Below are 26566 nucleotides of genomic sequence, written 5' to 3'. Positions count from 1 at the left end.
TCGATGTGGTGCTGTATGATGTCTGTACGGCCCGGTAGAGGGGAAAACACATCCGCAAATTCCTTTTGTAATTTGGAGACCTCTGTGAGTTGACGCGGTGAGAGTTGGTCTCCACAAGTAACCGGAGTGTTAAGATTGTAGTTTTGTTTACCTCCGGTCTGAGCTCCGCCCTCTCCGGAACCACCGTGGCCAACGTCACAGAGGCTGCCTCCTCCCTCCATAATTTCAGGAGGTTGAGGTGATAAATTTGACGTGCGCCCCCTCTATCGGTACGTTTAACTTCATAATCGAGATCCCCTACTCGTCGTGTGACCTCAAAGGGTCCTTGCCACTTGGCGAGTAATTTAGAGCTCAATGTTGGGAGTAACACGAGTACCTTTTCTCCCGGTGCAAATTCCCGTAGCCGAGCACCCCTGTCATACAGCCGGTGTTGGCGTTCTTGAGCTTGGAGCAAATTCTCCTGTGTTAGTCGCCCCAGTGTGTGGAGTTTTGCTCTAAGATCGAGAACGAACTGAATTTCATTTTTGCTATTAGAAGGTCCCTCCTCCCACGCTTCACGGATGACATCAAGGACACCGCGGGGGCGTCGCCCGTACAGCAGCTCAAACGGGGAGAACCCTGTGGAGGCTTATGGGACCTCTTGTACTGCAAACAACAGGGGTCTAGCCACTTATCCCAATTTCTAAGCGTCATCGTGTACGAATTTACGAATCATGTTCTTGAGCGTTTTATTAAATCGTTCCACTAGGCCATCAGTCTGCGGATGGTAAGCGCTAGTGCTGAATCGATTTAATGCCCAAGAGCTCGTAAAGTTCGCGAAGTGTTCAGTGACATGAAAGTCGTGCCTTGATCGGTGAGGATTTCTTTCGGAATCCCCACCGGGAGATTATCTTGAAGAGTGCCCCTGCAACACTACGTGCGGAGATGTTGCTCAGAGGCACTGCTTCGGATATCGCGTCGCGTAATCCACTAGGACTAACACGAGCGATGTCCGCGTGCTGACCGTTCTAATGGCCCGGCGAGGTCCATCCCAATTCTTTCGAAGGGGACCTCGATTAATGGTAGAGAGCGCAATGCGCTTTTGGGGTGGCGGTGGGTTTACCAACTGACATTCACGGCACGCCGCACACCACCTGCGGGCGTCACTGCCAATACCCGGCCAATAGAAGCGGGCTATTAGGCGGAGAAGTGTTTTCCGTTCCCCTAGGTGACCGGCCATAGGATTATAGTGAGCCGCCTGGAAAACCATTTCCGGCGGCTCCGTGGAATCAATAATTGTGTTACTTCCTCCTTTGTTTGAGCGTCCTGCGTCACTCTATATAACCGATCTCTAATCATGGCAAAATATGGGTATGCAATGGCGATGCCCGGCCGGAGCTGTTGACCATCAATTACTCTCACTTGGTCAAGAGCGTGTTTAAGGGTTTCGATCCCGCGACTGCTCTAGAGGAAGTCCCCCTCAGGGAATTCCCTGAGAGGAGGCGGCCACCTCGCCCCTTCCCTCGTCATTCCGAGCAGCCGAGGGCGGCCCGGCTCCGCCTCCCTGCCAAAGCATCGCACACCGCACACCTCTTTATGCAGGACCCATCCGCACAAATACCCTCTAAAACATCTTTAAAATTCGGCCAATCGGTACCCAAGATTAGCGGATGGGTGAGGCGGGAACTAACCGCTGCCTCCACACTATGGTTTTTTCCCCTGAATTTAATCGCCAAAGTCACCATGGGATACTTGTGAACATCCCCATGCACACACCTCACCCTCACCAGTTTAGCTAAACCCAAAGCCCCGGGTTGAACCAAGCGATGGTGGTCTGATTGCACCCGGTATCCAGCAAAGCTCGGTAAATACCCCCCCTGATCCTTACCGTAATCTGGTATGCTCCAGCCCGATAGGGGGCAGCCTGTGGGACGTCGGAGACCCGCACCACCGTCCCCACCTCCATCAGCGGACACTGATCCCGGAAGTGGTCCGGGTCCCCGCACCTCCAACAGGCCGGCCCAGGCGTTGCGGCCGCACTTGTGCTGGCGGGCGCCCCCACCTGAGGGGGAGAGCGGCTGAAAGATGGGGAATGGGAGGGTACATTCTCCCAAGGCTGGGAAACTGGTCTCTGGAACCCTCCACGCCTGTGCGGGGCAGGAACGGGCCCTGGGGAGAGAACAGAAGGAGAGAACAAAGGGGAGGGGGCGAGGGCAGGGGCAGACACAAGGGAAGGGGAGAGAGAGAGAGAAGAAGAAGGCTCGTCTGCCCTCCGGATCGCCGCCAAATGGTCCTCCGCCAGCTGAACAGCTTCCTCCAGCGACGGCGGGCGGTGGCACTGGACCCACTCCGCCGTTCTCCTGGGCAGCCGTTGCGCGAATTGTTCCAGCACCTCCTGATCGATGACTCCCTCGACGTCGCGGCCCCCCGCGAGCAGCCACCGCCGACAGGCGTCCCGGAGCCGTTGAGCAAACGCGAACGGGCGGTCGGACTTCTCTAACTTCATGCCCCGGAAGAGCTGGCGATTCTCTTCCGGGCTCCGACCGACCCGTTGCAGAATGGCCCTCTTCAGGTCAGAGTAAACCAGGAGATTTGTTGCCGGCAGTTGTTGTGCCACGAGTTGAGCTTCCCCGGACAGGAGAGGAATTAGGCGGGCTGCCCACTGTTCGGGCGGCCAGCCCCAGATTTCCGCCGTCCGCTCAAACAAGTCGAGGAAGGCCTCAGGATCATCTGCTGCCCCCATCTTCTGTAACGTGGGCGGGGGAAGCGTAGCGCTGGTGTCCGGGGTCGCGGGTGTGGCCGGCTCCGTCTCCTGGCTGAGGAGGTTCAGGATGGCGAGCCGGTCCTCTGCCTGAGCCCGCATGATCTCAAAAAACCGGCGATCTTGGTCCTGCCAGAGCTCAAGCAGGGATTGCTGGTGGCCTTGATGCAGCGTCGCGAGGGACTGGAGGACTTCTGCCAGCTGGGAGGACTCTATGGGGCGACTTTGCTCCATGCTTGGAAAGTAATTTTCCTGGGTTTCGGCACCAGTGTAACGACCTCCTCCGAGGGATGACACTTGACACAGCGGCTCAGAGGTGAGGTTCTTTATTCTCTCTCTTAATCACAACGTGCCCAGAGCACTTTTAAACAGTCAGCTTTTACCACACACAAACACAGTAATTGTTATGTCACTCTCTCTCTTCCATGGAGGCCCTCTGGCTGCCTTTTATGCCGCTCTCCCCGTTCTCACTGAAATTAGAGACAGGTGTTAGACATAATCTAGCTCAGGTGTAAGCGCCCTTACCGCTTTTCTCTCCCGGACGGACGCTTGACCACGCCCCCGCTGCCACAATAGATTATAATGGGGAAGTAATAGAACAGCTCATGGACGATAGATCATTAGTATGTTTAAACACAGGAGAAGGTACTAGGTATAATGTAGCAGAAGATACGGTATCGAGTATAGATTTAACATTAATATCAAATGGTATGGCTGAATTATGTGAATGGAAAGTAAATAGCGAGAACACAGTTGGAAGTGATCATTTTCCAATTATTTGTAAAATAAATATAGATAATAATCCAGAATGTGTTCTACAAAAGAAATGGTTGTATGAGAAGGCAGATTGGAATTCTTTTAGTAAGCATTGTGAAGAATATAAAGATTTAGTGGTAGAAGATTCAGTAGAAACATTTTGTGATTCAATTACAAATATAATAATGGAAGCTGCAACATTATATATACCTCAAAGAAGGTCAGGTCAGAAAAACAAAAATATGCCATGGTGGAAGGAAGAGTGCAGTAATGCTATTAAAGAAAGAAATAAGGCATTTAAACAACTCAGGGAAAATATGAATATGAGTAATTTGGTGGAATATAAGAAAGCAAGAGCTAAAACAAGAAGAATAATTAAGAATGCGAAGAAAGAAGGATGGAGAGAATTTTGTTCTACCATAGGAAAAGATACTCCTATGGATAAAATATGGAATATGTTAAGGAATATGAGTGGGAAAGGAAGGAAGGCTACTCTAATACCAGTTTTAATTGAAGAAGACAAAGTTGCAGTAATAGATATAGATAAAGCAAACATGTTAGGTAAGGTTTTAGAAAGAGCACATAGAATAGAATTGGGAGAAGAATATGAGATAAGGAAAAAGGAAATTTTAGACAAAAATCCTGATATAATGAAAAAAAGAAATAGCAATAAGAGCTGTATGGATGCAGAGTTTTCACTTACAGAATTGAAAGTAGCATTACATAAATGTGCCAATACCACTCCTGGGGTTGATAGAGTAAGTTATAAAATGATAAAGCATTTGTCAGATAGTATATTATTAAAGATACTTGAGCTATATAATAAAATATGGATGGAAGGAATTATCCCAAAAATATGGAAGAAAGCTGTAGTAATTCCTATTGTAAAGCCAGGAAAAATTTCAACTAACCCAGGAAGTTATCGTCCAATTGCTCTGACTTCAAACTTATGTAAATTAATGGAAAAAATTATAGTTCATAGATTAACATATGATCTAGAGAAAAAGGGTAAATTGAGTAAGTATCAATGTGGATTTAGAGGTAAAAGATCAACCATGGATGCATTAATCAAGGTCAGTAATGAAGTAGAGAAGACAATAGCTATGAAAGAAATTATGGCAGTAGTGTATTTTGATATAGAAAAAGCGTATGACACGGTATGGAGAGAAGGGTTGTTAATTAAAGCATCAAGGATAGGAATAGATGGGAATATGTATAATTGGTTATCCCAATTTTTGTATGAAAGAACATTTGTAGTTCAAGTGGGAGGGTGTCAGTCATTAATTTATAAGGCAGAAAATGGTATTCCTCAAGGGAGTGTTATAAGTCCAATTCTTTTTAATATCATGATCAATGATATTTTTGACAATTTAGGATATGGTGTGGGATGTGCATTGTATGCTGATGATGGGGCTATTTGGAAGAGAGGAAGAAATACAAAACAAGTGATGTCAGGTATGCAAACAGCTATTAAAAAGGTGGAAGAATGGAGTATAGAATGGAGTTTTAAAATGTCAACTAGTAAATCATGTTATATGATATTCAGTAGAAAAAAAGATTTTAAGGATAATGAATTAGTATTGTATGGGAAACCTTTAGAACAAGTTAAAACATTTAAATATTTAGGAATGTGGTTAGATGGGAGATACACTTGGAAAAAACATATTGAGGAAATTGATAAAAAATGCAGGAGGATCTTAAATGTGATGAGGGCAATAGCTGGGAAAGAATGGGGAGCAGAAAGAGATTCAATGCTAACAATATATCAAGCCTTGATCAGATGTACTATTGATTATGGATGCATAATTTATGGGGCAGCTTCAGAATCACTATTAAAAAGTCTAGATAGAATTCAATATAGAGCACTTAGATTATGTTTAGGAGCAATTAAAACTACTCCAGTCAATGCATTATTAGTAGAAGTGAATGAAATGCCATTGAAATTAAGGAGAGAGAAATTGTCTTTGGTATTTTGGGCATCTTTAAAGAGTTACACTGGAGGAAATATAGCTGAAGATGTTTTAAATAATTGTTGGGAATATTTAAGTAGAATCGAGAGAGGATATGGATGGAAGATAAATCAGTTAACAGAGAAATATCAGATTGCAAATATTGAATGTAGTGTGTCACCTGTATGGGGAGAGGTTCCGAACTGGATTATTTCTGAGGTTAAAATTGATTTAGGAATATTAGATAAGAAATGGGAATGGGAGGAAATGGGTATAATTAAGTATCAAGTTAATAAGTACATAAAGGAAAGTTTTTATGCAAGTTTGAACATTTATCTGATGGATCTAAAGATCCAAGAACAGGGATTACAGGAATAGGAGTGTATATTCCAGAGTTCAAAATATCAATATCTAAACGATTAACTTCTAGATTGTCAATATATACTGTTGAAATGGTAGCTATTATAATAGGACTAACATGGGTAGAGGAGGTAAAGCCAGACAGAATAGTGATATGCTCTGATTCTGCTTCTGTCTTAACATCACTATTTACTAATTGTACTTCTAGAGAAGATTTGATGTGCGAAATATTTTCATTAATATGGCGAATACAAAGGAAAGGAGTAGAAGTTGGATTCTGTTGGGTGCCAGCGCATGTAGGAGTAGCTGGTAATGAGTATGCTGACGAATTAGCAAAAAATGCTTTAAAAAGGGAAGAAATAGATTTTAATGTTCCATTAAGTAAAAGTGAAGTTAAAACTATTATTAAGGAAAATATTATTAAAGAGTGGCAGGAAAAATGGAATACAGATAATAAGGGGCGGTAGATACTAAGAAAAGCATAAATAGGAAAGAAGAGGTCATTATGACTAGGATGAGACTTGGTCATTCAAGATTGAATGCATCGCTCTTTATAATTGGAGTTCATGAGACAGGTTTATGTGAGAATTGTGGGGAGAAAGAATCAGTGGAGCGTGTGATATATGATTGTAAAAGGTATGATGAGGAAAGGAAGGAATTGATATCATATTTAAATGAAAGAGGGAAGGTTAATATGGATTTGGCATATTTGTTAGGTTATGAGTTTAATAAGGATAGAGAAGGATATAGAATATTAATGAAATATATGTATAATACTGGATTAAGTGAAAGGGTTTAGTATAGAATAAGGATGGTTTGATCTATTCTAGATTTTATAGTCCAGTCTGGAGGAGCTGAACACGCAGCGCCAGGCGGGCTACAGGAGATGGAATGAGATGGAGCATCAAAAAAGTAAATAAGGATGAATATGTGAGAAAGAAGCAAAGGAAATAATAATAATAAGGAAAATCTGATCATAAGAAATCATGACTGCATAACAGCAAAGGTAGGTGGCGATATGCACTAAGAATGCAACGTGCCAATAAACGAAAGAAGAAGAAGAAAAGCCGAACGTGTGTGTGCGCATGCGTGCGTGCGTGTTGATTTCTTGCCTCTGAAAAGTGTTTGGTTTTTTTTTAGCCAAAAGTGCCAATTTAATGTAATAGAATAAAGTATATAAATATAACTAACATAGTTGCATATGGCAAGTATTTGGGCTGTAATTACTGCTATTCTCTATACTACTTGTGTGATAGTGTATTTCATAATGTAATTGAATATGTTTGAATGAAAGAAGACCAACACAAAAAGTTTGAAATGGACAACATGATCAATCCATTTAAAGTACGCGCATGTGAATAAGAACATATTGTTTAACGGGATCTTCTGGTTATTCAATGTGTTTATGAGACTTGGTAGTGATAGTGCTCATGTAATTGTGGGAATGGCAGAGGGGGATGGAGAAGTTTTTATTATTTGTATTGAGAAGTAAGAGCTGTCTCACAGGGTACAGAGGAGGAGGCCGGTGTACAAAGAAACTGCAGAGCCAAAGTGTAAAGATTTGGGTACCCGTGTTTTTATAATTTTCCAATATCCCAGTAGATCTTTGGCTCTTTGAATGTTTGTCTCTGTAAGGAATCTATCAACTTCGGGTATTGCATCAGCTGTGGCATTTGAGCTGTGTTTGCTCTGGTCCACAGCACTGTCCAACAGAGGCACAGGTTTCCACCAAAGAAATGTGAAGGGAAAATAACTTAAATGGTACATGTACATTAACTGAATTCATCATACACCAACAGTCAACAATCATTACTACAATTACTATGATTTTTTTCTTTAAAGCAATAATAAATAAACAATTGAGCTTGTTGTAGGCTGTTGAGTTGATGATGGAAGTTCTGTTGACAGAGTGCTTGTCAATGGTCTTTCGTCTTCGGTCCTGATGATATTGGCGCATTCCGCTTTTGACAGCCTCTGCCATTTTATTCTGGTTGAGGAAACCCAAGGTTTTAAACCTTGCAACCAGCAAAGTAGCCATGATGATTATGCTCAGCGACTCCCTATTCCAGATGTGTTCCCTCAGATGCCTGATGAGGTTTTCAGTTAATTATTTTGAGATGTCTATGGTTAACCTATGAAATAAAACAATGGGTCACTCAAAGCTGCAATAAAAACATACAGTACATACATATAAACAAAATAATATTTCTAAATTATACTGTATTTAATTATGTAACAGTCTAATATAAAACAACAGTCTAAGTCACCCCCAAAACATTACTATTGTTAATGAATAGGCTAAATAAATACCTGATTTGTTGCCCCTGTACAGAATAATGAATCATTTTCATCACTTTGGAGTCAGACACTTGTTTTTCCTCAGACATCTCTACCGTGGCCTGGTGGAATGAGGAGAGAACACACAGAATTTTCTCTATGGCTTCATCCTCCTGTACATGAAGTGGAGTGATGTCAGTTTTAAGTGAGGCAAGGGATGCCTCCACAGTCTGTCTTTCATCATGCAGGCATTGAAGCATGTGAAAAGTGCTGTTCCAGTGTGTTTCCACCTCATTGACCAGTTTAAGACCTGGTCTGTGCATCTCCTGCTGCATCTGGGTCAACATTTCTCTGCCAGTAGTGCTGCTTCTAAAATATATGGCCACTTTCTTCGCTTTGTTCCGGATGTCACAAAGAGCAGGAACCTGATCAAAAGATTTTTTATCATTGTGTTAATGGCCAATGCAGATTGCGTCTCTCACTTGCAGAAATGTTGCACAAGCAATCATGTTTGCTGCAGCATTTGTGACAAGGCACTTCACTTAGTCCTTGATTGCCCACTCCATTTTTCACCAGGGCCATATTTTCAGCAGCGTGTCTTTTCAATCCCCAACAAGACAGTGGTCAGCTTTTAACTGTCATCACAGGTTATGGCTGGGTATGCATCCATGTTGATTGAAGTCCACATATCTGATGTGAGAGACACAGCAGTAACGTTTTCCTACTGAGCCTTGGCCTTTCTCTTTGCATCCTCATACACTCACCTAAAGGATTATTAGGAACACCATACTAATACTGTGTTTGACCCCCTTTCGCCTTCAGAACTGCCTTAATTCTACGTGGCGTTGATTCAACAAGGTGCTGAAAGCATTCTTTAGAAATGTTGGCCCATATTGATAGGATAGCATCTTGCAGTTGATGGAGATTTGTGGGATGCACATCCAGGGCACGAAGCTCCCAACCACATCCCAAAGATGCTCTATTGGGTTGAGATCTGGTGACTGTGGGGGCCATTTTAGTACAGTGAACTCATTGTCATGTTCAAGAAACCAATTTGAAATGATTCAAGCTTTGTGACATGGTGCATTATCCTGCTGGAAGTAGCCATCAGAGGATGGGTACATGGTGGCCATAAAGTAATGGACATGGTCAGAAATAATGCTCAGGTAGGCCGTGGCATTTAAACGATGCCCAATTGGCACTAAGGGGCCTAAAGTGTGCCAAGAAAACATCCCCCACACCATTACACCACCACCACCAGCCTGCACAGTGGTAACAAGGCACGATGGATCCATGTTCTCATTCTGTTCTACGCCAAATTCTGACTCTACCATCTGAATGTCTCAACAGAAATCGAGACTCATCAGACCAGGCAACATTTTTCCAGTCTTCAACTGTCCAATTTTGGTGAGCTCTTGCAAATTGTAGCCTCTTTTTCCTATTTGTAGTGGAGATGAGTGGTACCCGGTGGGGTCTTCTGCTGTTGTAGCACATCCACCTCAAGGTTGTGCGTGTTGTGGCTTCACAAATGCTTTGCTGCATACCTCGGTTGTAACGAGTGGTTATTTCAGGCAAAGTTGCTCTTCTATCAGCTTGAATCAGTCGGCCCATTCTCCTTTGACCTCTAGCATCAACAAGGCATTTTCGCCCACAGGACTGCCGCATACTGGATGTTTTTCCCTTTTCACACCATTCTTTGTAAACCCTAGAAATGGTTGTGCGTGAAAATCCCAGTAACTGAGCAGCTTGTGAAATGCTCAGACCGGCCCGTCTGGCACCAACAACCATGCCACGCTCAAAATTGCTTAAATCACCTTTCTTTCCCATTCTGACATTCAGTTTGGAGTTCAGGAGATTGTCTTGACCAGGACCACACCCCTAAATGCATTGAAGCAACTGCCATGTGATTGGTTGATTAGATAATTGCATTAATGAGAAATTGAACAGGTGTTCCTAATAATCCTTTAGGTGAGTGTATTTTGAAGCCACCATTTTATTTAAAGCCTAAAGAACACAACAATAAAATAATGGTAAAATAAAGGTTATACATCAAAATCTAAAATGGCCTCTGCTGTATTCATACTCACATGCCTGGTTGGCAGTATGTAGGTCCAGAGCATAGTTGAGCCCCCTTAAACCTTCATCCTCAACCACTGTAAATGGCTGCAGTCTTTGATAACCACATTGACCAATGCCTCATCAACCCTCTGCTTACGAGAAGCTATAGGGAAAAACAATGTTTGTATATTTTAATAACATAAATTCATTGAAATTATGATAATGCAGACCAAGTTTCAACAAACTCGGTAGGGAAGGAACAATACTACTACCTTGCGTGCATTCAGGATTCTTCTTGGCATTTGCTTTCTCATAAAAAATCTCTGAAATGTCTTAGCATGTAACATTGACATCAAGCATTTAAAATGTGTACTGCAGTCCAAATTCAAAATATTGGAGAGAGTTGTCTCCCCCGCCCCCTCCTCGATGGGAGGCCTACCGGCACTTACACACATTAAAAAAAAATATATATATATATATATATATATATACTATTCTGATGATAGTGAAACTTTGTAATGGGGCACTTTTCGTACCACTGACTCCTTAAGATGAATCGCTCATGTTTTCGCTCAAGAACAGAATGAGAACATGGATCCATCGTGCCTTGTTACCACTGTGCAGGCTGGTGGTGGTGGTGTAATGGTGTGGGGGATGTTTTCTTGGCAAACATCTTCTTCTCTTTTGTAAGTCGCTTTGGATAAAAGTGTCTGCCAAAATGAATAAATGTAAAATGTAAATGTAAATATATAAAATAAGTGTGGGTTTGTTTATCTTTGGAGTTTACAATAATACCTAAAAGATCTTTCCAAAGTAATGTAAAATTCTCATCAACATTTCCAACAATAAAATCAAATAGATTTTGCCAAAAACATAAATAAACACATAAGGGCAGTGCCAAAATAAATGAACAGCTGTCTCTGGTTTCTGCTGGCAAAAGCTACAACTTTGATCTATATCTTTTTTAAACTTTGTTAAATAATGTTTAACATGGTATATTCTGTGAAGGAGTTTAAAAGACACTTCTTTAACCTTGTTTGTTAAGAGACAGCGATTTGGCCAGACTTTTTTCCAGTCAACATCACTCACAAACTGACACCAATATGCAATTACATTTGGTCTTGAAACAACATCCTGCTGGAAAATGGCTCTTATAGATCTGTTATAATTATTGTACCGACAGGAGAAACATATTTGACCTACGGGGCGAAAATTTCATCAAAATGTTGGGGGACGGGACAATAAACATAACAATTCTCAAGAGCAATTTTTGAAGGGGACACCAAGGTTTTTTTTGTTGTTGCCCTGTTTGCATTTGTATTGTTTTATTTCTTAAACAATTATTTTAAGAATATATCATTATATTATTTACAATACACATATTTTAATGATATTTTAGGGGGGGCAAGCAACCCTCAGATGGGGGGCCTGACTCCCCCCCCCCAATGCTACAAGGGAGTTATTTGGTGAGAGAGGTGGGAGATGCTGGTAATCTAATATTTTTTGCTGTTTAAACAACATACATATTTTAGAAGAAATCTCAGCAAAGATAGTTGCGAATTCCCTTTGTGGTATGGGAATATTATATTTTGCCATGAATTCCTTATAAGCAAAAGGAAGGCCATCTGTGTTAAATAATTGGTCCACCAAAACAGAATTATTTCGAAACCAATTTTCAAGGAAAATAGTTTAAAAATAATGTCCTTATTATTCCAGATAAGGTATTGGTGAGGTGTAAAGTTGTGTTTGTAAATGAAACTCCATGTCTGGGTTCGAACATTCCGACAGAAAGTGAGGCTTCGTTTGTCATCGATCACGTGACTGAAAACACGCCCTGATGCGGCTGCGTGCTCGATACGTGCGTCGAAGATTCAGTGTCATACGAAACATCATTAATAAAGTGTAAGTAGGCCGCCTATAAGGTTTCGAAACGCAACCGATATTAAGTAAGAGGTCCGTCCGTAAATAGATCCGTCCGAAATACTTTCATCTTAGATTCATACAGACTGTACCTCGACATTTTGACGCAAGCCGACAGGGAAGCGAAGTCTCGTTTTTTAATATAATCTACATTTAGACCAAACTGTCGTCGATCTAAAGCGACCGTGCGCCGCTTGAGAGGTTGTATTCGGGTTTGATCGGTGCGATGTCGGAGGTTTCAGGTACAACGAGTGAGACAATAACGGAGACCGTTCAGACTGGCACACCGCCGCCTCCCCAGCAGGTATTCCGCCCTCATTACAACAAACACCAGAACTTAAACGAGCCCCTTAAAATAATACATCTCTAATAAGTGAGAGCTGACAGACATAAGCGCTGTTGTGATAGACTGTTGTATACTGTATTCTAGCATATCGAGTTAACGTTAGTGATTATATACACCGAGTACCAGCATTACCAGCATTTGGCCTGTCTACTAATCATATACAACAAGAGTCGTGTGGTTATCTAGTTTGTCAGTGTATTATGTTTCTTTATCTTGTGACAAATATGCACTTGTACAGAAATGTACCATGTTATCCACTGTCTCCGGCAAAATGCCCTATTAACCACTGTGATATCAATACCATAGTACAGTGATGGTATCAGATGGCAAAACCGTGGTACTTTTTTACACCATGGCACTGAGTGATTTTTTTTTTTTATATATACCATAATATTTATACGGTACTAGTATTACCATGATACTTTTGGCTACAGTACATTTTTATTTGTGAGATTTGTCTTGTTAAAAACACTGTGTATTTCAAAAGCTTGTTGTGTATGTTGACGTGGTATTACTATGGTACTTAGCTCATCCAAAAAAGAAAATTGTCTCGTTTAGTCACCTTCCTGCCATCTCAGATGTATATGACTTACTTTCTTCTGCAGAACACAAATAAAGATTTTGAGAAGAATATCTCAACTCTGTTGGTTCATACAATGAAAGTGAATGGTGGCCAGAACTTTAAAGCTAAAAAATACACACAAAGGCTGCTTAAAAGTAATCAACAAAATTCCAGTGGTTTAATCCATGTCTTCTGAAGAGATCTGTACAAATATTTATCTGTTTTGTCACACACACCTATCATATCTCTTCTGAAGACATGGATTTAAAACACTGGAGGCTCATGGATACTTTTATGCTGCATTTATATGCTTTTTGGAGCTTCATGTTTTTGGTCACCATTCACTTAATCACACGTTTAAAAATCCTGTTTTTTTTTTTTTTTTACAATCAGTGGCTTTCTAAAATCACAGCCAGAGAGGAAAAAATATATTAAACATTTGTTCTTGGTTATGCATAACGGCTCCCCTAACGTTCCCCTGAAGTTCCTAACCTCTAAACACTGGGAACATTTCTGCAATCATACTGTAACATTACATTCATACACCTGTACACCTGTATAGCGACCTGTATAAAGATGAAGAATCAGCATTATTATTAAAATAATGAATGCATTCATATTTCCACTATAATACCTGGAATATGACCCCATTCTGTGTCATTTCAGGAGGGCAGAAGCCTGACCATCAAGCTCAGGAAAAGAAAGACCGAGAAGAAAGTGGAGTGGTCCAGTGACACAGTGGACAATGAACATCTGGGCAGGAGGTCTTCAAAGTGTGAGTCTCAATTGTGCTTGTTTTGTGGGATGTATAGATTAGAAATGGTTAGACTATGAGTTTTAATGGAATATTTAACAGTGTTTTTTTTATTCTTGTGAAGCACAGGCAGATTTGGGCCAATTGGAGGCAGCTTTAAAATAGCTGACCTTTAAAACCTAGTTTGAAAAAACAGACAACGCAATCTAGTGAATGTTTGTTTTCTGTAAATAGGTAATTGTTCTCCTTTCACAGTGACATTTATATTAAAGTCCTTTGATATGTTCATCCAGGTTGCTGTGTTTACGAGAAGCCTCGACAGTTTGGTGAGTCCTCCTCGGAAAGTGAAGGAGATGACGAGGAAGGCTGTGGAAGTGCACATTGCATTCTTGGACATGGAAGAGGAGGCCATGGACAGAGAGAGAGTGGGGGGAGCACGGTGCCCCCCAGCTCTGGGGGAACTAACCCTCACTAATCGTTTATGAGGATGGGAGAGTTTATTTGGAGGGTAATGGTCAGAGTGGGCACTACATTCATAATCCTTCATCCTCACTCACACTGAATTACATTACACCATCATTGGGTGTCAAAAGCTTTTCAATGAATGAAAGCTTGTAGAGAAATGTGATTAGTTTTCTCTGCAGTCTTTAATATGATGACTATGGGAAGATGTTTTATTTTATTTTGCAATTTGACTGCTGCAGAAGATGTGAATTTGTTGTACATAGACATTGGTTTTATTTCTTTTTGTAAACTCAGTATATTTATTTGTTTGTCTTGAACAATCTTACCAGTTCTGTGTCCACGAACAAAGGCCTCTTTTATGATGCCAGATTGAATTCATTAAACCTAGCAGAACGTAGAGGAATGTTCAGGGTTCAATACAAGTTGAGCTCAATTGACAGCATGTGTGGCATAATATTGATTACCACAGAATAAATTAGACCCTTAAACTTTGTTTAAAAAAAGAAGCAAAAATTGTGCTTACAGTGAGGCACTTACAATGGAAGTGAATGGGGCCAGTCCATAAATAAAAAAAATGCACATTGTTTCAAAAGTATAGCCACAAGACATAAACATAATGCAAGGTAACATGATTTTAGTGTGAGAAAGTACCAGGATCACAGGGTTTACCAAAGTTACATCGTCATGAAAACAAAGTTGTAATATGAGTTATAACTTACACAGAAAATGTTAGGAAGTGGTTTTATCACACTAAAATCATGTTAACACACCTATTGTTTACGTCTTTTGAAATAATGAGTATTTTAATGTTTATGGATTGGCCCCTTTTACTTCCATTGTAAGTGCCTCACTGTAACCCAGATTTGTGCTTTTATTAAATAAAGCGAGGAACGATTCAAAATGATTATTTTCATGTCTTTCAACATTATGCCACTAATGCTGCTGATGGAGCTTGTATTGAATGCTTATACCTTGTTAAATCTAAACTTCAAAATCAAATCGCAGTTCAACAAAATGCAGTATAAACAGTAATTTACCTCGCTGTCACAATTCTAGCAACAGTAATGCTTTATATCACTACATCACTTGGGAAAATTCAAATGTAACTATGTATTGTTTGCTATAGTGAATACTTAAGGTGAAAATGAAAAGAAAATATATATATATATGAGTTGAGATTACTCAGATCCCTTTGAATATTTTTATACGGCACATTAAATCATCTCCATAAGTCATCACTATGTTTGGAATTCAATACTGCACAGTATACACTGTACTGCTAATAGTTGTTTTTTTTTAAATAGCAAGTGAAAAAAAAACCCACTTTAAACAAAAGTATGCTACGCTGTTGTCCCATGACCTCCAATTATCTTCTTGGACATAATATTTGTATTTTCCATATTTAATTTTATTTTGTGTAAAAATATCTTGACCTTTTGCCAGTCAGAGCGATGTGGAATACAGCGTGCTTTGTTGTATACGGCGCGCTTTGGCGAATGAAAACTGTGAACAGGATATACAGTTTGTACCTGCAGAGATAGCAAGAGTAGTAAGTTAGCATGCTATTCTGCTATGCCAGTGAGACTGACTTCCCTTAGACAATCAGACAAATATCTTACAATTAATAAAAGACTCAGTATGTACATAGAAAAACATTGATGTTTAAAATGTTACCATCTGTCAGTTGTGGAGGGACACATCTCAAGAGCACTAAAAAACATCTGTAGTTCTATATTCTCCATGTCTGAATGTTTCAGAACACCATCTTGATCGATGGATCAGAAGTGAGCAAAATACTACAAGTAAACAGCGAGTTGTAATGTGTTTGAAAAATGAAAAGATCAAAGTCCCTATGCAAGTATGTCTCACGATAGACAGGGGCAGAAATGAAAATAAACCACAGGTTTAATCTTAATGTATATAAATGGTTGGAATAGGCATACACGTATTTGGACACTTCATTACAGCTGAAAATGGGAAAGGTGCATGCTATCAGGAGCATGATATGATGTGAGATTTAAAGTGTAAACGGACAATACGTGGTGGACCGTGTTGTATAAAGATCACAGGAAAGTGCATGGCCGAATGCTAGCCAAGACCAAAATTCTCTTATTTCCTTTGTGGTCCCACATATTTAATGTCAGTTTACAGTTCATTCCCACATTGAACTGTATTTCAGCATTCACATCTGTTATTAAATGCATCTGTATGTACATACAGCAAAGGTCATAGAGCGGATTTAACATGAACAGATGTTAAATAATATTGTTTATATCTATTAAATGCTTCAACAATGGCAACCTAACTTTGTGTCTGTTCTGATTGATTCTAATCCTGTTTATGTTTTATACTAATGTAATGTCCATTTATTTAGTGATTCTATTTATACATTATTCAGCAGCTTTGTCATAAACATTTAAAACCACCTATGTGTAATGTCAGAAGATAATAAAAATATATTGGATTTACGGCGTATGTTGGAGCCGTGGCATAACTGTCAAGTGCATGTACTCCATCACATTGAGCTGTGGTGCTCACATGGGCGACGCAAGTTTGAATATAGCATCAAGATTCAAAAGTATTTTCCTTTAATAATGATGTTTAACATTTTTGTGTGATAAACGAGTGAAATTATTTTCTTTGTTAATGTGTATAACGTTTTAGTCTTGTGGCTATAGTTTTGAAACAGTATGTTTTTTTTTAATGTTTATGGACTGACCCCATTCACGTCCATTGTAAGTTTCTTACTGTAATCTTTTTATTATAATTATATTTAGTTTTAGCATTATGTCACAAATGCTGTCGACTGAGTTTACTTGTATACCAGAATATTCTTTTAACAGTCATGGAAATAATGACCTAGTGCAATGTGCTATGTCCAGTGACCTACATTTTCTTATCATTTTTTATTATTATTATTATATAGGTTTCATGAGATGCACCTCAATATACATTCCCCAGACACAAAATATTGATTGTGGAAAAAGGACATTTATTATTAGTTCAGCTGTACGGACTATTAAAGGCTCAGTGTACAACACTTAAGAACTGTAGAAGTTAATAAATGTACATCCACCTCTCTCCTCTCAGACAGGCCATAGAGCTGCAATGCATTGTAGACGATACAGCAGACATTTAAAATCACAGCTGTCTGATTTCAGCAGTGGCTAGCACTTCAACTGACTCACGACTTTCAAAGAACCTATGAGTATTCCTGCATTGCTCAAAGTAGTGGTGAGCAATCTTTTCTCGCACTACATCTTAATGTATAAATAACTGACATGAAAAATCCAAAAACTTATGTGCAAGTACCACAAACGTATGTGCAAGAAAACAGCATTCAGAAGAAAATAAAAGCATGTCACAAGTTAAAAGCTTTCCATTGCTTAAGAGTATCATTGTGCTAATCATGCATAGATAAAGCATGTGGAACACATTAAGGAAAAGAAAGCTATTCTTGCAAGCGTAAGACACAAATGTACAACAAAGTATTGTACAGTATATTCTGTCAGTACACAGATGTGCAAAATCCCTTCTAATGTCTTTACCCACGATTCCCTCTGAACTGGCTAATGTAACAGGTATTGTGTGGCACAACAGAAGCATTCAAAACAATATGATAATCATCTGAAATATAAACGAAGCAAGGAAGAACAATAATACATTTGAAATTGACCAAAGATGCAGTTAATGCTGTAATGGCGCAAACATAAATATACTGCACATCAAACAGAATGGTTATAATGGAATACGCCAAACCACAAAGAAGCTATATCAAACGAACTGTGCAACCACTTATAAATGAATAATAATAAAATTCAGCATGTTACACAGTAATGTAGTGCTCAAGTTTACGGTTTATGGAGTGGCTTAAGAATCTTTTTGTATCCAGTCACCTACTGATGGGAGTTATAATGGACTCAATCCATTAAAAGTAAGAGTATATGTGATTTTAGAATGGAAATGAACCATCCAAAGACACAGTTAGAGAAAAGGGTTGAATAAACTACGAATAAAGTGACACATGCAGATGTTGAGTCCACATAATGTGGAGTTGCAAAGCTGTTAATCACCATATAAAATGTTTCATAACAACTAATGTCTGTATCAGTTTAGCTAACTGGAAAATCCTTTGGACTAATCACTCAGTATTCAAATAAAAACAGTTTTTTAATAGACTTGATGAGATTTCCTAACCAATCAGTGCTGGTTCTTCAGTTCTGTACATGGTTCTTCTGATTCATAGTTAACGTCTTTCTCCATGTGTACTGTGCAGGGTGTCTTGCAGCAGTTGTCTTTAGCCACAGTACGGATGAGGCATGCTGTTGGTGGATTTTAGTAATTCTTTTCTCATTCATTTCTCCTTTCTGCTGGTGACCTACGTTATAAATCAGCGTTTGGAAAAACAAAACTTGTATTTTTAATGTGAGGGAATAAAATATCTTTCACGTGTGGACATCAAGGGGTGCTGGTGTTCACTTCAATCACTCATTAGTGCCTTTTGGAGTGTTGGTGGCTGTCTATTTTGGTCAGTGTTGAAGTGGCCAAATCTTAAATCAAAGATCTTGAACCATGAGCAAATATCAGCAACCTATGACAAAGACAGAGAAATTGTAAAAGACAGATTATGGCATTATGATTGTTGAAATGGAGGAAGCCATATGTTTAAGTGTTCTACGTAACACAATTTCAGCTATTTATTATCTTGCTCCAATTCTATGCTCATGTATTATTTGAACTGTATAGTTTTTGAAATCGTCATTTTTACAGGCGTTTAGTGTTCACAGTATTATGTTGTCATGACAACGAAGTTGTCAAATTGGATATAACTTTACACAGAAAAGGTTAGTAAGTGATTTTATCACACTAGAATCATGTTAGCACGCATACTGTTTACATCCTGTGGCTGTACTTGAGTGAACGTTGAGTATTGTAACATTTACGGTTTGGCCACATTGACTTCCACTCTAAGTGCCTCATTGTGATACAGACATTTGCGTTGTTTTGTTTTTATTATTTTGTTTAGTAAAGGAGGGGCAAGTCTCTTCATCTGTTCTGTTTATTTATCATCTTTTGTCACACAAAGTTGACAAATGTTTTCAGAAGTCTTGGAATATAGTGCACAAGTCGAATGCAATTTTATTTACGTTGCTTTTATGATACTTTTTTATAAAAAAAACATTTGGAGCTTGACAGCTTCTTTCCCTTTCACCTTAACATTCACAGTATGGTAAAGTGCAGCGTAAACATTCTAATATCTTCTACTGTGTTTCATGGAAGAAAGAAATTGATACTAGTTTGGAACAAAATTAGGGTGAGTAAATTATGACTTTAGATGATGAATTATCATTTTTGCACAGAACTATGCCTTTACACCCAGCAACTATATCTAATACTCAATTTTCAAATCATAAAAGACAATGGCAATGTATCATTTACAGACTACATGCATGTAATTCACAGTCACACTGGGGGAACAAGTTAGTTTCACAGCACTCTGAAAATGTCACGCTTGTTTTCTCTAGCTGAAAGATTTAAATAGCTCCCCTTTGGCAAAGGATAGAACATTAATATCAACCAGCTGAGCTATGTTTCAATAAATATGCCTTGTAAAAAAACTGTAATTTGCAGAAGGGTTAGTTAAGACTTTTTTCCCAATAAGATAAGCTTTTAAAGGAATAGTCCAATCTTTTTGGGTTGAGAACAGACTGAAATATAAACTCTTTTGGACCCAAAAGTGATTGGATTGCTTCTGTAGACATAGATTAACTCACTGGAGTCGTATGGATTACATTTATGCTGCCTTAATGTGCTTTTTGGAGCTTCAAAGTTTTGGTCAACATTCACTTGCATTGTGAGGACCTACAGAACTGAAATATTCTTCTAAAAATCATAATTTGTGTACAACAGCAGAAAGTCATACACATCTGAGATGGCATGAGGGTGAGTTATTCCTTTAACATATGCCCTAATTAGATTATATTAAAGCCATTTCCTTGACACACTCACACACACACACACACACACACACACACACACACACACACACACACACACACACACACACACACACACACACACACACACACACTCAAGCTTCATAGGGAGAAATAACTACCTACCCAAAATATACATTTTCTCTTTAAATTAACTCATTAGTTTAACTCCTTTATTGCTTTCATCAGTGGACTGCTGTGGCTCATTCTGCTCCCATGTGTTCTCCTCCTCCTCACCCTCTTTGATCTCATCGCCACCTTTCCCATCATCCCCCTGTTCCACAGTTTCACTCTGGCGTACACTAACGGAGATGACCAGAGCTTGCACAATCCCATAGATAACTGCAAACTGCAGCAGGAACTCCTGTACTGTCCAAAGCAGTCCAGCCATCCCGACAGACGATACCAAGAACAGGGTCATACCATGGAGCCACAGTTTCAGGGCCCCCTGCACTCCTAGCACATCCAAAACGATCTTGGTGGGATGAGACACTGTTTTTAGAAAGCCCACTACAAAGAGGTCAAATAGGTGGCGGAGGAAATTAAAGCAAATCTCGTAGTGTTCTGGAAGAATTTCTCCCATCCATGAGCGAGAAAAGAACTGGAATGCTGATTGCTTATGAGAAAGAGGCGTGGGAGATGGTGGAGGCGTCCCGTAGTCTGACTCCCCGTCGATTTCATCAGCGTCCCAAGTGCCTTCATTCCACCCGGCACATTTCCGTTGCTGGAGTCCAGTGGATGTTGACCATCTGGGCCAATAAAAGTAGCTGGATGGAAGCATCCTCCTCCACCAGCGTGAGGGGCTTTGGGAAGCCACTTTCTCGGTCTCAACCTCAGGCCTCATCGCCCCCAGCTCTTCTAATTCCAAAGGCATCACATTCTCCTCTGTCTCCCAGAACTCCTCAGTCAGTGGCTTTTGGTCATTCTTGGCTTTCTCGCTCCTCCAAATCCAGGAAGTGAGTCCCCATAAACCCCACCTGCTTTTGGTCTGACTGTCAGTTGTCAAGGGTTTTTCTGGCTTGGTCTTGCTGCCCCAGGTGGAGTATAGATTGGCTGGACTTACCCACCCCCAAACTCGACCTACAACAGCTGTCATGTCTGTACTAGTACTGCAGAATGCACAAAGGGAAAAGTGAATGAGCTAAAACGTAAAAAACATTGCTAGTGTATTAATAAAGTAACTACACAATTATTAACTGTAGTGCAAAGCAGTAATTACCATAACGTGCCCTTAATCTACTAATGGTGTAACTATTCTACAAAATGCCAAATAGTTTGTTTAAAAAAAAAAAAAAAAAAAAGGAGTACTAATAAGTTTCACACTACCACAAGAATATCTAACACGTAAAAAGTCAATGTCAATGGACTTCGTTTAAATGGCACCTGAGCAACGATATCTAAACAAACCTGAATTAAGGCGTGTTTGTTGCTTTAGAGCAAATTAAACCGAAACAAACAAGTAGGACACACCCGGTCAAATATCGTAATAAAACAAACGCGTAGGTAAGTTAATATATTTAAATGTAAAAGTTATCGTCGTGATAGTGGTACTTAATGTTGTACATTAGGTGGCTCTTAAAACATTTTCCTCAGGCGAAACGGCTTCTGTAAACACGTCTGAACAAGAACTCGTCACTTTATACGCGATTAAATTCAGCTTGATACACAACCGAACGACTACTAGACATACCTGCAATGTACAGATGTGAAATCTTTATTTTATAGACATTGACAGACAACTCTTCCAGCTTCGTCCCACAAACATCACGATCGCTCTGCTTTAGTCGCAAAAACGGTCGAGTTTCCTTATCGAGGCCAGCTTCACACTTTTGTTCACCTGCAACCGGTAAAAATATGGTCGAATGTAAACAATGCGAACAAGTAAACACATCGAAAGAGTGCTACAATTAAATCCAGGGTAATTCCAAGATATTCTCGCCGTTGCTAAACTGAAATATCCGTAACACTTGGAGAAACACGTCTATTGTGTTTACTCCGCCTGGTAACGCACTGGTTGCATTATGTCATCTCTGACCCGATGACCTTTTACTCGCGCTGTTTTGTGGTAGTGCATGTAAACTATTGAAGTCTGTTGATTTTGAAGGTGTCCACTTGCACGTTTATGTGTTTTAATGGGCGGGCAGTAACTTAAAACGTGAATAAGTACGTCCAGCAGCGTGAAGTAAAATCCACGTTCTAGACAAGAGCGACCGCGAAGCAGCCTGATAAATCATAATAAAAGTCCTTTGCAAAATAACATAGATGGAAATAATCAAAGGTTTGTGTAGTGGGATGAAGATAATTATTTAACACGATCTAAAATAAAAAATATTATGGCAGAAAGTTTTAATTAAAGTGACTTTTCTTTTTACAATAATTTGTTGATAGCAAAAAAAATAAATACAAAATCTTCGAATTTCATAGAGAATATTCTGTACTTGATAATATTTTATTGCCTTAACACAATGTTTAAGTTCATCTAAACTCAGTAAAAAAAAAACTTGCAACTGCTTTTATTTTCAGCAAACTAAACATGTAAAAAATATTTGTATGAACAAAGATTGAACAACTGACATAAACTGAAGTTTCACAGACAAGTGACTAACAGAAATGGCATAATGCATCCTGAACAAAGTTCAAATTAACAAAATGAACAGTCATGTTAATGGATCTAGCCCTCAACCTCCGATCCCACAGGTCCCAGACATGCTCAATGCGATTAAGATCCGGGCTTTTCGCTGGCCATGGCAGACACTGACATTCCTGTCTTTCAGGAAATCACGCACAGAACGAGCAGTATGGCTGATGGCAGTCATGCTGGAGGGTCATGTCAGGTTCATACAACGCAAGTGAATAGTGACCAAAATGTTGAAGCTCCAAAAAGCACATAAAGGCATCATAGATGTAATCTATATGACTCCGGTGGTTTACTCAATGTCTTAATTTATTTGGTTTTGGGTGAGAACAGACCAAAAAATAACTCTTTTGCTTTCAAGCTCGATTAAACTTCCTTGTGCTTAATGCATGTGAGAAGTGCTAGCAACAGCAGAATGTGAACTCCTGATCACCAAGGAGACTGCTAATGCCAAGATTTATAGTCACAAATTTGTATTTAGGTCTGTTCTCACCCCAAAACTGATTAGATCACTTCAGAAGACAACTATTAATCCACTAGAATCACATGATTCGGAACTGCACACAAGACTTTCACCTACTGTTGCACTTGTGTACACAGTAGTGACAATAAAGTGATTTGATGATTACCTTAATGCTGCCTTTGTGCTTTTTGGAGCTTCAAAGTTTTGGTCACCATTCAAATATATTGGACCTACAAAGCTGAAATATCCTACTAAAATCTTAATTTGTGTTCTGCAGAAGTTAGTAATACACATCTGGAATGGCACGAGGGTGAATAAACAAGCTTTTTATCCCTTCATTTTTGGGTGAACTATTCCTTTAAGGCAATCAAAATAGATTTGGTTTGTGTTGTGCCAGTGACATGACTCACAAGGTGTTGCTTTTAGGTGTGGCCAGGTAAATCAGCTACATGATATGAATGCCATGTTCTACTAAAAGTGTTTGCACTAACATTTGAACCACCACCCAGCAACAAACAAAATGAAGGGATTTAATTTTATGCAGAAATTTGGACCTGCATCTCAAAATCAAGATAAAGTCTCAAGTTTATTTTAGACCAGAAAGTGTTTATTATAGACAGAAATTTCACATCACTATGTAATCAATAAACAAAAATGAGTATACAAAACTGCTTAAACTGAATGATACAAGTTTTTCCACAAATTCTCCTTGTAGTGACATACAGACTACAAACATTGAATCCAAAGGTTTACATCACAACAGTTTATCCTGCATGCTGGTCACAACTACTTTGCCATGACTTGAACTCCTGTCCTTCAAAGAAAAGAAAACAAGTATTAGATTTCAAAGCAAAAAAAAAAATAAATAAAAAAAAAAAAAAAATTCACTTTACTGTCAGGGTTTCAGTGCGCCGCGAGAAAGTAACATCATTGACTTTCAGTGGAACCGAACAACGCAATCATCATTAACACTGATAATACCCTAGGTTTGCTGGAGCAGTACTTACACAATCCTCATCTTCTGTCATGTTAACACAACACTGCCTTTTGGCTTCCTGTTAACCTGGAAAATAAGATGGCAAATGTCAACAACAAAAAATGCTCCGTTACAACTATATTCTCATTATCAGAATATGTGCTCAGAAATGTAAAGAGCTTCATGTTGTCATCAGAGACTCTAGTCTAAAGAATCATCATTGCACATCACCGGTGGAAGGTCAGCACAGATAGGAAACCATACCAACCTCAGTATGGATGCATGTGCCGGAGACATTTCCATGCCACCAATGGCGGTGTCAAATCCACAGTTGAAAATCTTAGTTGATACAATAGTAAGTTCAACCTTAGTTGAAGCCATTTGCAATTATGGCATCCTGGAAAATAAAATGGCCAATGTCAAGCAAAATGGAAGTGCTCCAATAAAATATATTTTTTACCAGAACATGTGCTCAGAGAATTGTAAAGAGCTTCATGTTGTCATCAGAGACTCTAGTCTAAAGAATCATCATTGCACATCACCGGTGGAAGGTCAGCACAGATAGGAAACCATACCAACCTCAATAAAAATAAATGCTGTAGAACTTTCCATGCCAACTATGTTGGCTTCTAATCCATAGTTGAAAACAAAAAGTTAAATTTTCAGAGCTGATCATGGGTCACACTTGCCAAGTTACATGCAATAGAAATAACTGCTTACCCACTGGATTTCAACTATTGGTATCATCTGCCTGGTAATTTCCGTTCATCCCATACAGCCTATAAACATTTCAAAATGTAAGGACATCAAAGACAGATTACTGAAATACTAATTGTGGCATTGCACGTGTTCAGTGAACTGTAAAGAGCTTCATTGTGTAGGCCTATTTCAGAGACTCTAGTCTAATGAATCATCATTACACGCAATAATAATAAACAATGATAAGAAGTCATTCTTACTCCCAAATTCTTGCAGCTTGGATCCATTTCTTTGTGGTTTGATCTAACACACACAAACAAAAACACTCAAGATAAGAAAATATTCGCAAACAAAAATAATAAGGTCAAATAGGATTAAACTTAGTGCTCAAAGGTCTAAGAGGTAACTTCAAACACATGGGCGAGACCGTTGGCGCAAATGATAAAGTAATCATTTGCAGGTTGCGAGTCAGCATTAGCTTACCGGGTCTCGACGCTTCTTAAAAATTAAAAATATATAGTGATAGATAGTAGGTAAAAGCACCAAATTAAAGACGTTTTCCCTCACCTCACAAACTAAACTGCACTGCACTGCACCACTGTCAACAGACAGCATGGCAAAGACCAGACAGAGCGCAGGCGAGCAAATGTAAAGGGTCCCATTGCTTGCAGGCAGGGTAGCAAAAAATCTGCCTGAACAGAAATATAGACACATTTGTTGCTGATGTAAATATATATCTGGGTAATTGATGTGAAACACACATACTAGCTTTACTATTTAAAGGTTTGTGTTTGAGTAAAATACATATTTTAGTTTTATTCTATAAAGTACTGACAACATTTCTCCCATTTAGTGCATTTATTTGCAGAAAATAACAACTGGTCAAAATAACAAAAAAGATTCAGTATTTTCATACCTTAAGAAAACAAGTTCATATTCATTTTTAAACAACACAACGCTAATGTTTTAACTTAAGAAGAGTTCAGAAATCAATATTTGGTGGAACAACCATGATTTTCAATCACAGCTTTCATGCATCGTCACCAGTCTTTCACATTGCTGTTGGGTGACTTTATGTCACTCCTGGCACAAAATTTCAAGCAGCTCATCTTTGTTTGATTGCTTGAGGCCATCCATCTTCCTCTTGATCACATTCCAGAGTTTTTCAATAGGGTTCAGGTCTGGAGATTGGACATGGTCTTGATCCAGTGGTCCTCCATCCACACCTTGATTGATATGTTGATATGGCTCGATCGAAGATTGAATTCCAGCCTTGCTGAACCTCCTCAAGTCATCATGATCCTCCACCTGGTCGTCTAATGGTGAGACTGAGACCTGGAGAGGACTTCTAGCCACAGTATCTCGTACCCAATGTGAAATTTGGTGGAGGATCTGCCTTTGGCGTCAGTTGCTTGTGCACATCTCGAGCTTCCTACCAGCTGGCTCCCAGTACACAGTCACATTAAACTATACTGGAATTGTGTATAATAAATTATATATATATATATATATATATATATATATATATATATATATATATATATATATATATATATATAATATATACTCTTTTTTTTTCAAAATATCTGTGATTATTACCTAATTTTAAT

General features: G+C 39.3%; 2 protein-coding genes, 1 long non-coding RNA gene and 2 other non-coding genes across 7 annotated transcripts; 1 reads left to right on the top strand and 4 right to left on the bottom strand.

The window, feature by feature from the left end:
• The first annotated feature begins 11985 nt into the window (after positions 1 to 11985).
• Positions 11986 to 16673, top strand: LOC127650526 (E3 ubiquitin-protein ligase PPP1R11-like). Its single transcript, XM_052135987.1, has 3 exons — positions 11986 to 12364; positions 13635 to 13743; positions 14016 to 16673. The coding sequence occupies exons 1-3, from the start codon at positions 12287 to 12289 to the stop codon at positions 14195 to 14197; spliced, it is 369 nt and encodes a 122-aa protein (XP_051991947.1). The 5' UTR covers positions 11986 to 12286; the 3' UTR covers positions 14198 to 16673.
• Positions 16674 to 17165: 492 nt separating this feature from the next.
• LOC127650512 (uncharacterized) lies at positions 17166 to 22367 on the bottom strand. 2 transcript variants are annotated; one of them, XM_052135968.1, is made up of 3 exons: positions 21874 to 22367; positions 20310 to 21292; positions 17166 to 18778 (listed from the first exon to the last, which is right to left on the bottom strand). In XM_052135968.1, exon 2 carries the CDS (start codon positions 21277 to 21279, stop codon positions 20335 to 20337), a length of 945 nt encoding a protein of 314 aa, XP_051991928.1. In that variant the 5' UTR covers positions 21280 to 21292; positions 21874 to 22367; the 3' UTR covers positions 17166 to 18778; positions 20310 to 20334. The 2 variants fall into 2 exon arrangements, with proteins under 2 accessions (XP_051991928.1, XP_051991929.1); XM_052135969.1 differs by lacking the exon at positions 21874 to 22367 and adding an exon at positions 21403 to 21816.
• Positions 22368 to 23866: 1499 nt separating this feature from the next.
• LOC127650979 (uncharacterized) lies at positions 23867 to 25588 on the bottom strand. 2 transcript variants are annotated; one of them, XR_007971489.1, is made up of 6 exons: positions 25524 to 25588; positions 25217 to 25259; positions 24978 to 25036; positions 24526 to 24654; positions 24289 to 24344; positions 23867 to 24095 (listed from the first exon to the last, which is right to left on the bottom strand). It is a non-coding gene; the product is annotated as an uncharacterized LOC127650979 (long non-coding RNA). The 2 variants fall into 2 exon arrangements; XR_007971488.1 differs by having other exon boundaries at positions 23867 to 24090.
• Positions 24418 to 24482, bottom strand: LOC127651113 (small nucleolar RNA SNORD52). Its single transcript, XR_007971512.1, has one exon. It is a non-coding gene; the product is annotated as a small nucleolar RNA SNORD52 (small nucleolar RNA).
• Positions 24727 to 24793, bottom strand: LOC127651112 (small nucleolar RNA SNORD52). The gene has a single exon (XR_007971511.1). It is a non-coding gene; the product is annotated as a small nucleolar RNA SNORD52 (small nucleolar RNA).
• Positions 25589 to 26566: the final 978 nt, after the last annotated feature.

The sequence above is a fragment of the Xyrauchen texanus genome, chromosome 10, assembly GCF_025860055.1.
Source record: "Xyrauchen texanus isolate HMW12.3.18 chromosome 10, RBS_HiC_50CHRs, whole genome shotgun sequence".
In the NCBI taxonomy this organism is placed as follows: Eukaryota; Metazoa; Chordata; class Actinopteri; order Cypriniformes; family Catostomidae; genus Xyrauchen; species Xyrauchen texanus.
The sequence above is the reverse complement of the archived record's forward strand: the minus strand, read 5'-3'. Positions and strand labels throughout refer to the sequence as shown.